The sequence below is a fragment of the Eurosta solidaginis genome, chromosome 2 (genome assembly GCF_040869045.1).
Source record: "Eurosta solidaginis isolate ZX-2024a chromosome 2, ASM4086904v1, whole genome shotgun sequence".
Taxonomy (NCBI): Eukaryota; Metazoa; Arthropoda; class Insecta; order Diptera; family Tephritidae; genus Eurosta; species Eurosta solidaginis.
This window is the reverse complement of record NC_090320.1, coordinates 229,509,370-229,523,568: the sequence shown is the minus strand read 5'-3', so window position 1 is coordinate 229,523,568 and position 14,199 is coordinate 229,509,370. Positions and strand designations below refer to the sequence as shown.

General features: G+C 38.5%; 1 protein-coding gene across 1 annotated transcript in view; it reads right to left on the bottom strand.

Moving 5' to 3' along the window:
- The window catches only part of al (aristaless), a 173,131-nt gene that overhangs the window by 37,435 nt on the left and 121,497 nt on the right, over positions 1-14,199 (bottom strand). Inside the window, exon 3 of the mRNA XM_067769905.1 lies at positions 3,478-3,917. Within this exon, the coding sequence (XP_067626006.1) occupies positions 3,478-3,761 (284 nt within the window). The 5' untranslated portion in view covers positions 3,762-3,917. The remainder of the gene's footprint in view (positions 1-3,477; positions 3,918-14,199) is intronic.

Sequence of the window (14,199 nt, the reverse complement as noted above, 5' to 3'; positions counted from 1 at the left end):
TGACAAAACTACATTTGTTTTTGTGTTTTTCGTTTAAATTATATTCAGTTAAACACTTCACCCCTCAGATACGAGGTACACATTTTCAGTTAATTTTTTCTTATTCATTTAGTAGCCGATTTTATTAATTAAAAGAACATTGTCAAATATATTTAGTGATTGTGTCTTATTCCTCGCTTGCCGACGGCGTTTCTCTTTTGATATAAATTTTATTTATATTTTTGTTATTCTCATATAATAATGTAGTCGATTTTTTAACGGAATATGCAAGACGGCATGAAATTGAATGATATTAAGGCTGCTTTAATTAAATGTTTTGATTTTATTTAGGCCCGTTGATTCTTCCATCGGTATCGGCTTATCGTATAGAGATTATCTGATTAGTAGTGAGATTTTATTGCTTATTGCATCTGTTTTGTTGATTATTGTCATTTTAACGTTTATTTTGCTTCTTCTTTATCAACATATTTTTCAACAGATGACTAAACTTTATTGGTATTTTTAATGTGTTAACACAACCTGATGATGGTATGTCAACGTGATATGGGTAGAAAAAAAAGAGTTTAACAAGGATATTTCAACAATTAAGTTGCAATTATATACTTTTATTTACTTAATTCAGTAAAAAAGATCTTTCTTTTAGAGCGTAGGGTATAAGGGCAGTCTTATCATGAAGAAAACTATTCTTTCCTCCGTTAACAATCAGTAGCTCTTTGGAGTCATACACATAACTTTTCCAAACGGCATCATACTCAACTGCTGTTCAAATTAAAAAAAAATATGTTTTAAAAAAAGTTCTATCTTAATTTAACAATATTTTTTCATGTATGTTTGTTTAATGGTGTGTTCAGTTTATACTTATATTTAAGAATTCATGAGCTTAACACCGGCTTATAATAATTGAATTTCAATTATGTTGTTTTCTAAGAGAAACTGAAAAGAAAGAAACATTTACTGGCATATTGCGATGGAACCATTTCGAAAACCGCCAACGTAATCATCATCAGGCAATTTTGTAATGTTATCTAAGGTTTCTTAAATATAAGTATAAACTGAACACACCATTAAACAAACGTACATAAATATGTAGAACTGAGCCCGAGTTTACAAAGCTTCTCATTCGCAACGAAGAAGAACTTTACAAAAACAAAATCTACATGGCACACAAATTAATATAGAGACAAAATGTCTCAATTCTGTATTTAGTGTAGGAATGAGAAAAACTGAATTAAGCATGAAAACAAATACCAGCAGGATAGCTTAGTGGTCAAGGCAACTGCAGTTTCACCATGTGATTCACGGTTCGCATCCCGGTGAAACCTTTGATAACATTACAAAATTGCCTGATGATGATTACGTTGGCGGTTTTCGAAATGTTTCCATCGCAATATGCCAGTAAATGTTTCTTTCTTTTCAGTTTCTCTTAGAAAATAACATAATTGAAATTCAATTATTATAAGCCGGTGTTAAGCTCATGAATTCTTAAATATAAATATTTTTTAAAACTAATATTTATAAATATTTTTTATATTGATCATCTAAAGCCTTACATGTATTTTACCTAGTTGATGAATTTTTCTCTGTAACTGAGCAATTTTAGATCTCGACGCTTAACAACCCTCAATCCACGAGCCATACGAATGCACTCTTCGTGTCAGTTGGGCGGGCTTTGGTGGGTAATATTTTGGGTTTATTATTAGGTAAAGTTGAGCTGACCGGTCTGAAACTGGCCCAAACTGCGCAACTACCATGAAACGAAACCTTAACCATTTGTGGAGTATTTTGACGATTCCCTCAGGTAGGCTTACACAAACCTGCCTAATGTCTTATGCCTTATATGTATAAGCTAGCGCATCAGGTGAATTCTTTTTTACAGACTCCTGTACTACTGATTAAAGAGGGCTTTCTTTCTTCTCGCTCGTTGGCACAATGACCAGTGCCCTATGATTTTGAATATTTTTATTTGAGATCTATTTATCAGGCTCTCAGTTCTCTTTTCATAGCAGTCAAGGTATGCTCGCTTGTTGATCTTACAGCTGTTTCAAATGTATCAATTTCGCATGGCAATCATCTTGTACTTATTCTGTATTTCTATAAATTGACTTAGTATTTCTTATCGATGCACTTGCTTTTGGTAGTTCAACACCAACAACCCAGACCAAACCATTTAAACGATTAAGGTCCAATTAAATAAGTACCTTATCACCCAGCATTTTTATACTTATTGTTATACCTCGATGCACTGTAGCTTTTGTTTAGATCTATTGACCTTGACCTTTCGGCCTATTACTATATGTGGAGGTTTTGAATATATATAAATACCTCTCCAGGCTTTCTACTGCATATTACATAGAAATTTAGAGTCACGCCACCTGCATGGGAGAATCTCTGCCTTACCAGAGATGTGCTTTCGTACTGAATGTGAACTGATGCTCTATCCTTTATTGCAAAAGATCGACAACTTTGTGTATCGGATAGATTTAACTTACTTCGATGACATCTTAGACTACAGTGTCCTGTATAGTACCTGGTAAGACTTCGTACATCCTCTCTGCTAAGATTATTGAGATTGGCTGATACTCTCATTGTTCGGAGTATCCAAGAATTGGCCTGCTTTTCCCCCGGAAATTTCATCCAGTGCTTTCCAGTTACGTTAGTGTGCGCCTTTATGAGTGCACAGACTGGCTCTGGACAAAGGATGCTATAGCACCCTGCTTGGCTAGGTAGTTTAGTTGTTTATTACCATTATGTCCCCGCTTTCGAGAATCGATTCTAACCAAACCTTGTTGTTGGCTTCCAGATCATTTAGGATCCCACACAACAACCCATGTAAGTATAATTGTTACGGAGTTTGTGGCGTCATTTTACAGTCTCTACTAAGAGGATTTAACGCTCTCATTTATTAAATTTTAAATTCTTCTATAACTGATTCGTCATACAGTACTTCCTTTACTACCTTCAATTTTATCGCACTAAATTCGAGTATTACCTCTTTTAATGCAACATCCCGCAGAAGCGGTGTGAACCCTGCTTACCGTTCGAACCGAACCCATGTTTGTTTTTAAAGTACTGTGCTGAGAGACTGGACGTGACTACGCGCCGAGCAAGAAGACAAAGGAGATGGAATCTTGGGTTAGATTCAACGGTCGGGTGCCTTAAGGCCAACGGCCAAAAGGCCAATGGACGTTACGATCACCTCAAATGGCCATAAAATCAAGTCATCTTAGATTGAATTCTGTTGGTGATAAGAACAATTGATTTTAAGGCCATTTGAGGTGGTCCTAATTTCAAATGACCCTTTGGCCGTTGACCTTATGTCACGTCAACTCACCGAAGTTGCAACCAATTGAAATTTGACAACATTGAAGTGGTGAACTAAACTTTGGACGTTGCACTTATGTCACCTAGTTAAAAAAAAGTTATATAATCTTAAAAACCCTAATAAAAACTTTTCCGCTTCAATTTTTTTACACTCACCTCGTAAACACATCCGGATAATGTGTTCGCGAAAATGCCTTCTCCAATTCCTCCAATTGAAAACTGGTAAATGTGGTGCGATAACGACGCTGTTTACGTTTCGGTGCATAATCATCTAAATCACCATCACTATTCGTATCTGAAATGGGGCTATTCGTGCCGCCACTAGCACCAGCAGTTGTCACAATACACGATGCCGAACGATCAGGCATGGCATCCTGATGTGCTACTAATTTGGCTTCTTGTGGTAGGTCGTCCAGTTTGACTTCCTCGGATATGCCCATAATCCAAATGGGCGCAATGATGATAGTTTTAATGGGCGTGTCGTTGCAGGATGGATATCAAATTTATATAATTCGCTTAAAAAGTGCTTAGTTTATGAATGTTCTTCGCTTGCATGTGCTGTTTTTATTGATTTCTTATTTATTTTTAGTAAAAGTCTGCAAAGAGGAAACAAATTTGATGCTTAGTTGAATACCAATTAGACCTTAATATTTATATGGAAACAACTTTGAGTCTTGATATTATTTTGCACGTGCTTTTATCTTTAGTATTTTATCAGAATATTTGCTTTAGATTAAATTCGTTGACAGAACGCATCATCATAATGAATTAAATTGGATTTCTGCGGAAAAGTGTGGATATTAAATAGCTTACAACTTAATTGAAAATCCATTTACCTTTTTCATGCATAATTGCATATACATTTAGGTATGAATGTTCTGTGTTTGTGAACATTGTACGCTTTTGCCGCGGCATTTGCCGAACAACTTAATTAGTTCACTAATTCATGACAAGTTAAGAGCCATCAACTAATTTGTAGCGAGGCACTTGAACTGACGCACTACACTTTTACAAGCAAATTCACAGCAATGGTCACGCTTGTCAATTGTATCGATGGCATATTTATCAGGACATAAATAAATGCAATAAATGAAAAAAAAAAGAAAATCAAAATCAGCTACACAGAGCTTTAAATGCATAAATGCGCGCAATTGAAAGTGAAGCATGATGTACGCATGCGCAGCTGCTCACTACACATACAGTACATATGTATTTCTTTCATTTTGCTGCATTTTCACGCATAATATTCTTAATCACTGTCGTATGTGTAATGATTGCAAGTGATCATCAAGCCACATTGTCGTTGTGCCAAATAAGGATATTTCACCCATTTGCTATTTAAAGGGAAAATTAAAGATGCCTGCGGAATATACTAAAAGCGTTAAATGAGATTCAAGCTAAAACGGCGGCTGTTGCAGTTGAAAAAGGACAAGTCACTTTTTTAACAAGCGAAGGTGGCAGCTAACTTCGCCATAGTTTCGGGTCAGCGTAGTAAACCATACATTAACTAAATACTGCCGATTTCGTAGCTAACCATAGCATACATATTAAATTAACGCAATTGCTGTTGTCACTGGGGATTCGAGCTATAAAGTTCATTTGTAGAAGAAAGTCTTTTGATAATTCTCTTGTAAACAATGATTATCTAGTATATGCACTGGCATGTAGTAGCGCGTGTGGGGACTTGTTGTTCCAACAAAGTGTTTAGAAATTATTTCACTTGAAAGGGTCGCTGTACTCAGGCACTTGCAACTTCCAGAGAAAAGCTCTTGCCAAGAAGTGATATCTTGAACTGAGCGGGAAATTTAAAAGTAAAGTCCTTTCGACAAACAAAAATCACGCTCCACAAGACACTGGCATGATATGACTCGGAATCATGTACCCTATTGAGAGAGGATGAGATGGCTCTTGGAAGGTTCGAGAGAAAAGTTCGCTTCATTATGCCGATGGGACAGCTCGAAAGGGGTATAATGGTGAGCTATATGAGCTTTACGCAGACATAAGGATAGTGAAATGAATAAAGGTCTAAAGTTTTCACTAGCTTGGTCTTTTAGTTTGCGAATGGAGGATGACGCTCCGGCAAGTGTTTCAATCGACACTGCCATTTGGAAGCCGAGGAAATCGGAAACCTCCACTGAGTTGGAACAGGCAGGTAGAGGAAGACTTGACCTTCCTCGACGCTCTCATTAGACGCCAGTTATAGCGATACAGGAAAAGTTGACGTGACTTGTTACGAAACGGCTAACATCGCTTGGACGGTTAGGCGCTAGTTAATGATAGTGAAAAACTTTGTAGGTTAGGTTGAACTGGGTGGTCAATAAAGACCTCACATGAACTGAATTTTCTCATAGTGTTACCAGAACTTGTTTGACGACCAAACGGAAAACCCCCTAATTAGCTACTATGACTTATATTATACAATAACTCTGTCGTCTTGGCAAATACTAGGATATTTGTAGGACACGGCTTAATTGTTGCTTCGAAGTCTGTCAACTCTGCCATCCCTAGTCGTTTGAGCCTTGATCTAACGAACACAGGACACGAACATAGAACGTGCTGAGCTGTTTTTCCCTGCTGCGCCCACTTGCTACACCTGCTGTTACTTATGTACATCTGATTACTTATAAGCATGTGACGCCAGAAGGCAGTAACTAGTATTATGCCCGTTGAGAGCCCTACAGCTTCCTCTTTAGGGATATGATCAATAATTGATTGCAATACTGTAGGATTTCCAATTGATCTTAGAAATTTTGCAGGCCCGTGCTTCTATACGCGCATTTACTGCTTGGCCGACCATATGCAACTCCTGTCTTCTTTTCATTTTCGCCAAACGAATTGGGACTTTCACCACCCATTCATCGAGCGCTTTACCCTTCTTTACCAACTCATCGGCCTTCTGTCCCTTTATGATCAGCAATCCAAAAAAGATTTGTGGTTCGGCCTTGGCGAAGGTTCTCGAATATTTCTTTGCATTCCAGGGCACGTCTCTATAAACAACTGTGTTATTGACTTAATAACCGCCTGATTATCAGTAAATATATTGAAGCGATGCAGCTTAAACACGCTTCCTACTGACTTTCTACTCCTTTTTTCACGTCTGCGGCTCCCAACTGAAAGACACTGCAGTAATCTGGCAGCCTGTAGGATCTACCGTAAATTTTTGATACATCTGTATACACTTGCATAGTATGTTCAGCTAATTCCGTACCCCTATACAACCCGCCGACTCTATTGTAGCCCCAAGATCACTTCCGAAGCTCAGGCACCGTGCCATGTAGTCCGTTTGCCCTATATTATATGGCGGTATACAGATATGGACATATGGGCTGCTACCTAGCTACGCTGAGCCCTAAAACTTTGTTACAGTTGCTAACGCTATATTTCTAGCTATAAGGTCTGCCGGCGGGATGAGAAAATTACATACAATGCTGCTGTCGGGTAAGTTTTCAGGGCTCCCGGTATGCTAATCAATGATAGTCTGCTTTCTGTATACGTACCTTTTTGAATGGGTGTACATCAAACAGGGGCCCCATAGTAAAGTATGAGCTTGAAAATGGGTGTAAATATTGTGGCGAATGTTAACATCGCTAGGCTAGTTAATAATCACGCAACAACAAAAGCGTGAAGCAGCCACTCTTATGTACATGAACACATCAATCATCATTTATACACATACATAGAAGGCGACGAAGAGATGCCTCACACACACAGATGTAGTCATGAGTCGAAGTTGTTACTCACACATACAAACGCATATATGTAGCTCAATTACCAAGCAGGAGTATAAAGTAATAAAGTATAATTGTGAAGTACTACTCCCAAAGTAATCTAAATAAAGGGCAGTTTGCAATACTGAATATTGGAGTGATTTATTCAAGAGTTTAGCGATTCGAACGTGAGCAGAAGGTTTAAAACCAGCGGAATTTCCCTAACTTCGTTACAATTTGCATAGATGGAGTTTGGGTGATAGGCCCTAGCATCTCCTACGAGTACAATAGTAAGGCAAAATTTAACTGATGATAGAGAAAGAGTCTTAGTGGGGCTGGAAGTGGGAATAGGAATGTGAAGTTTAGCATATGTAGGAGTGATTGTGGGAGTTGGAATGAGATTTGCGAGTGGGGTGGGGGGGTTGGGAAGTGGGAGGCTTCCAAATGGAATAAGGAAAGGACAAGAATTGTAAGAAGACAAGAAAATGGACTAGAAGAGAATGGGATATTTAGTGAAATGGGAAAGCAAGGCGCAATTTTTTAATTTGACGAAGCATGCGGGGTACTCTAGTGTATATATAAAACTCTTTAGCACTAAATAAATAAAAAAAAAAATTTACGCATACGTGCCGGTAGCCGAATTTTCATGGGGTACGGATATGTTTGATTTGTTGGATTTCAATTATTTACGTTTCTTATGTTCTAACTTTTGAATTCACACTCAAGAACGTACAACGAGGAACGGTGAAGACGACTTCTACTGATAAATAGAGCAGAGGGTAGAAAACCAGCTCTACTCAAATATTGGTGAGGATACTTTGTATAAGATATTTTGTTTTCTGCAACACGACTACAAAAGATTGAAGCTATGACATCTAAGTCTTATATGTAAGAATGTTTTATACATCTATCCTACCAAAGAACACAAAGCTTACCTAGTAGACAGACAATTGGCGAGTGCAACTACAAGTTTTTCGGCATCTGTCGATGTTATGGTTAATGTTTATGCATTTCTTAGTCTTTATTTAATTTGGACGTACATATAAAGTTATTTTATTTATATATTATATTTTGTTTTGTTTTTCCATTTTGCATGCTTCAACTGTCTGCCACAGGCTGAGTGTTGCAGCTGTAATGGTAATTAACTTGTTGCGATAATTGCCCACCATTTGCACTTTTGTTGCAACAACAACAACAGCAAGCTACTGCTGTCAAACAGAGTCTAGAGAGTACTGTTGCAGACGATGTTGTACAAAAAAGCTCATGCATAATTGTAATGACAACGTTTGCTCATTGCGTGTGCAATAAATTACAAAATGTGCTCACTCACTAAGAAAAATGCGACGAAATATAATTTTGTTGGGTGCGAGGTGGAGGGGTAAAGATAGAGGTAGAAGTAGATCGGAGCAGAGGTAGAGATTAAAATGTAGATGTACGGGAATAGTTAGAAGTAGTGGTAAAGTTAGAGGTAGGGGTAAAAAAGGGGTGGAAGCAGTGGTAGAGATAGTGGGAGAAAATTGTGGTATATGCTGATAATATTGCATTAGTGGTGGCCAAGAAACTGGACACGCTTCAAGCTTTATGTAATGACGCTGTAGGAAGAATAAAGGAATGGCTTACCAATACTTGACTGGAGCTGGCTAGCCAATAGACAGAAGTGGTATTAGTAAGCTCAAAACAGTCTGCGAACGATTTAGTCGTCAATGTTGGGGATCATCAAATCACCTCAAAGGATTCTCTAAAATACTCAGGAGTGCAGGTTGACTGTAAGTTAACTTTCAAAGAGCACTTCAGAGCGGTGGGAGACAAAATTTCCAAAGTAAATGGAGCACTTATGCGAATAATGCCAAACATTGGTGGTCCAAGCGAAGCTATCCGTCAGCTATTGTCCACACTAACCAGCTTGATAATACTACACGCAGCACCAGTGTTGTACGGATCTAAACGGATCCAGCAAAAAGATATATTTTCAGCATACCCACTTGCAGCTATAAGAATAGAAAGTGCCTACCGGACGGTGTCCGACGACGCGATCATGGTCTTAACACGGAATATCCCAGTTGACTTACTGGAAAGAGAAATAGCCGATCTGTACAACACTAATATGGAGCGACTATCTGAAGTCGCCAAGCAAAGAACACGGACACAAACAATAGCTATATGGCAGGAACGGTGGAAGGCCCCGATTAAAGTGCGTTGGATCTTCACGTTAGTTTGGGGCGTAACTCAATGGAGTGAGCGGAATTATGGCGAACTGAACTACCATCTCATATAGATATTGAGTGGACATGGCGGTTTCAAAGAGTATTTATGGAAGCGTAGGATAGAGGTAGATTCTTTTTGCCCAAGGTTTACCACGGAGTTAGAAAATGCAGAACACGTCATGTTCCACTGCCCCCATTTTCACGAGGAACGACTCACCTTGCATAGGGGTTTTGGCGAGGAACCTACCACGAGAAATTTAGTATCACAAATGTGCCATAGGAAGGAATGCTGGACTGCAGTAAGCAAAATGGCATTTATGGTCATGACACGTCTGGTGGATGCTGATAGGGAGCGCTGGCGAAGCAGTGGTGATTAAATCGACACTAAGAGCAAATAGCGGCACTCTGGACACAAGGACATCAGTAGGCTCTTAAAAATTGACAAATATGGAACGCCACCGTGAAGTAATGCGAATGTGGTACCGGGATGGGCGACGGTTCCAAAGTTGGGGTTATTTTTTAATCTCCGGACACACGGTTGCTGCAATGGCAGCAAGTATGGTGCACTAGGAAGTTTTCAGCCCTCCCGCAAAAAAAAAAAAATAACGGTAGTGGTAGAGGCTGAGCTCAGGCAAAGGCGATTAATGCCGGCAACCTTTGAACGGCCATTAAATTTAGGTTAGCTGCGAATAGCTCTTGTCCAAGAGCGGCTGGCAAGGAGAGCTTGGCTTAGAAGTCCACATGCACCCTGTAAGCTCCCAGTGACGGAGAGGACAGATGCTGAACTTAACTTAAGCATCCACAAACCACATTGGAGTTGCAGCGTGGGAATAACTGCTCAAGATAGGTAGGAAACTACGCGGCGCGGAATACTCATCCATGAAGGAGGGAAAAAGTTAACTATTTAAATACCATGATCGCTTATATTTCATTTCGCCCTAAGACTGCGCCCAGTAAGGTTTTGATTAAGGTAAACTTGAACAAAAGGTTTGGATATGTTTGCTAAGGGCTGGTGAGTTTATCAATCGGAAAGCTTAGTACACTGCTTGAATCCTATCAAAACGACTTTCCAACTAAAGTCGCATTCATCTTGGTTCCATTAAAAACTTCGCAGGCTTTCAGGTACGTTCCAAGTAGGGCATCTTTAAGTTGATAGTGCAGGTTCAGTTGAGATCATACTGATTAACGTTTATCTGGCTCTGGACGTCTTTATGAGTCTTCCTTGGGGATTACGTCAAAGTTCACGTGACATCCCTACCTTCGCATAGATAACCCCAGGATCTTTTAGGGATACTGTACATTCGGACTAAAATAGCGGCTCTAAGTGGGGACCCAATCACACAAATAATGAGCAAACACAAACAACACCAAGATAAGGAAATTGGTTTAATACATTTACTGGACCAAAGCTTTCACGCTCTATAGAAGGGCATGGTCTATTGTGCGTTGATCAAAACGCTCACAAAATTGAAGAGAGCACGTAATAATATACAGCCGCAAACTTAGCGCTTGGCCTTCACAATTAAGACATCGAATCGCCTCTGGAAGTGAAGGAATTGAAGAATAAAATAATTGCCAATGAGAGGGCTAAGGATGAAAGCTTGTCACACAGGGAAAGAGACCTAGGTAGAGCTCTTTGAATGAAAACAAAAAAACAAAGTAGTCCTCCTCAAACAAAGTTACGTCAGGGCACGAGGAGAGTCAGCCATTTAAGAAGAAAGATATTGAAAGGAAGGTAGGAAGTTGAGATAGCTCGAAAAACGGGAGGATGTTAGGAAGTCAAACTAAAAAAGAAGAGTAAGAAAAAGATGTTTAATCGTTATGGGAAGTTGCGATGAATAAAAAGTCCTTGAGGATGACGTCAAAACTATAAGAAGAATATCAAACGCAGAATTTTTGTTTAGAGACGAACTGGTTTCGGCGTTGTGCTATCTTCACTGCTTAATTTCAAGCTCGTTCGGTTCGTTTGGGTCGTCTCCAGACAAAATGGAAACAATGTCAACTTTGCATTTGAAACATTTGCGATTTTGTAGGCGAGACTATTTCTTTGTGGGCTGTATATGAGTCTTGTGGACAAAAAAAGAATGAGAATTAAGATACAAAGGAACAGAAAAAATAAACGAAAAAGAAAGAAGGGGAATGAAAAAAAATGAAGAAGAGATGGTAGAGAAAAATAAAAGTGAACGGAGCGGAAAAGATAACGAAGATTAGATGTAGGGAAAAAAGAAAGAAAAGGGGTAGCGGAGAAAAAAAGGTAGTTAGAGTGTTTGTTGTAATTCTTTGTTTGAAGACAATCCACTTTCGTGATTTTGCCATCTTCAGTGTAATTTTTCGTTTCCCTATCGAAAAATTAAAACAACAAATCGAAAAAAGTTGCTTTGATGATGATAATGACAAGTTATGATGAATTAGAGTAGGATAGGAGGTGAAAAATTAAAAAGGTGAATTTCTTAAGCATTGCGTATTCGCTGGGCAATGCCCGGTAACCTTTTTGGGAAAATATTTCGGAGAAAATCAAAATTTGCTTGCAAATGAAATTGGCGAATTTAAGGCAAATTTTTGTCTTGAAACAATTTCGTGCGTCAATTTAAGCAAATTCTCATTGTTGTTGTTCTTGTAGCAGTGCTTCGCCTCATCCAATTGGTGCAACCGTTCACAAGTTGTCATCAATGTCCTTTAACGTGAGTCCAAGGAAACTTCCAGTTTCAACAGGGGTGGATCATAATCAGAGGGTTGTTCGAGGCGTTGGTTCCACATTGCAATTGGTTGGTGTCATGTGGGGATACGTTGCAAGTACGACATACATTTTGTATATCGGGGTTGGTTCTGGATAGGTAAGAGTTTAACCTGTTACAGTACCCACACCGAAGTTGAGCTAGAGTGACGCGTGTTTCCCTAGAGAGAGTGCATTCCTCTTCTGCGAGCTCAGGGTATTTTTATTTAACACTACTGGATTCGCCGGGAAATTCCTGGCATAGAGGTCTGACGCCTGTTCGTGGATATCATTGAGGACCATCTTGTGCTTTTTTGATTCATACGCCTGTGTTCTCATAATGTTTACGGATATAACCTCTTAATCCTCTGGGAGGTGCAGCCCCATCAATCAGATGTCTGTTTGTTCAGCATATCATATTTCTCTCCCTAATGGGGAATACTCTCACCTCATTGTGTAGGTGGTGTTCTGGGAACATAAGAAGACCGCCCGTAGCGGTTCTGAGGGCAGTATTTTGGCAGGCCTATATTTTCTTCCACAAATTCTCATTCGCCGGGGTGCTTGCAACTTGTGCAACTTTTGGTTGAATAAAATGTTGATGGTTAGCGGTGATGGCGATTGAATGGTTGCGAATTTTGAGCGAATGAAAACTGCAAAAGGAAACAAAAATATTTTAAATGAGCATGATAAACATTTAGGAAATTTTGCATTGCCTTCGAGTTTCCCGTCAAACCTAACCTCAATATCTATAGCAACAAAGTTGCCAAATAAAAGAAATAAAAAACTGACAAAAAAATTTTAAGGACTGCCTTTATATAAATGGACCAAAAAATAGAAGGCAATTATTCCTTTAATACAGACATAGTCTTGTTGAATTTTGACTAAAAAATTTTAACAACAGCTCTTGTAAAAGAATTTTGGGATTTAAAACTATAAAGGTGGAGCGCAATTTTTCAATTTAAGGCAAACCATATATATGGGATTAACTAATTGATTTTTTAAAATTTAAACACGCGCTCTACCTTTATACTTTTAAATCCCAAAATTCATTTACAAGAGCTATTGTTAAAATTTTTTAGTCAAAATTCAACAAGACTATGTCTGTATTAAAGGAATAATTGCCTTCTATTTTTTGGTCCATTTATATAAAGGTAGTCCTTAAAACTTTTTATCAGTTTTTTATTTAAAATTTTAAGTACTGCCTACAAAAAGGCAATTGCAAATTTGATTACTAATTTAAGTAATTCCTAAGTGAAAATTCTTATCTTTATTTATTTGTTCAAAATAGCAAGTTTTAAGAGAATAAGTGGAACTTTCGCTGACAACACTGGCGAAAGCAACAGAATTCGTTCCAAGTTTCATGTCTCTAGCTCATCGGGAAGTTACTCAAAACTCGATTGCAAAATTCCCCTAGTTTTTTAAGGATTTGTAGTTATCTCACGTAGCGGGCCACCTAACGGAATTTTGTTCTCTGTAAATTGTATTGAAACAGGGTCTCGAACTATGTGCTAAGTTACAAGTCTCTAGGTAACCGGGAAGGTAGTTAAAGATGGATTGAAACATTAAAATTAATTTTCCTAATATCTCGATCCATGCGCCACCTAGTGGAATATTTTTGATCAAATGTTGCATTGTCACCGGGTTCTGACCAACGGCCTAAGTTTCAAGTCTCTAGCTCACCGGCAAGTTACTCAAAAATCGATCGTAAGATTCCCCTCGTTTTTAGGGATTTGTAGTTATCTCAATTAGCACACCACCTAGCGGAACTTTGTTTTCTATAAATTGTATTGTCACCAGGTCTCGAACTATGTGCTAAGTTACAAGTATCTAGGTAACCGGGAAGTTAGTTAAAAATTGATGGAAATACTCCCAAATTAAAATTAGTTTTCCTAATATCTCGATCCATGCGCCACATAGCGGAATTTTTTTGATAAAATATTGCATTGTCACCAGGTTCGGATTTACGGTTCAAGTTTCATATCTCCAGCTCACCTGGAAGTTACTCAAAAATCGATTGGAAGATTCTCTGCGTTTTTTCAGGGATTTTCGTTTATCTCGATTCGTCTGCCACCTGACGGCATTTTGTTTCCCACGGATTGTAGTGCCATCGACTCCCAAACTATGTGCTAAGTTTCAAGTCTTTGGATCACCGAGAAGTTAGTAAAAAGTCGATCGCAAAATTTCCATTTTAAAATAAATTTTCTGTATATCTCGATCCGTGCGCCACCTAGCGGATTTGTTTTTTCACTTGCAT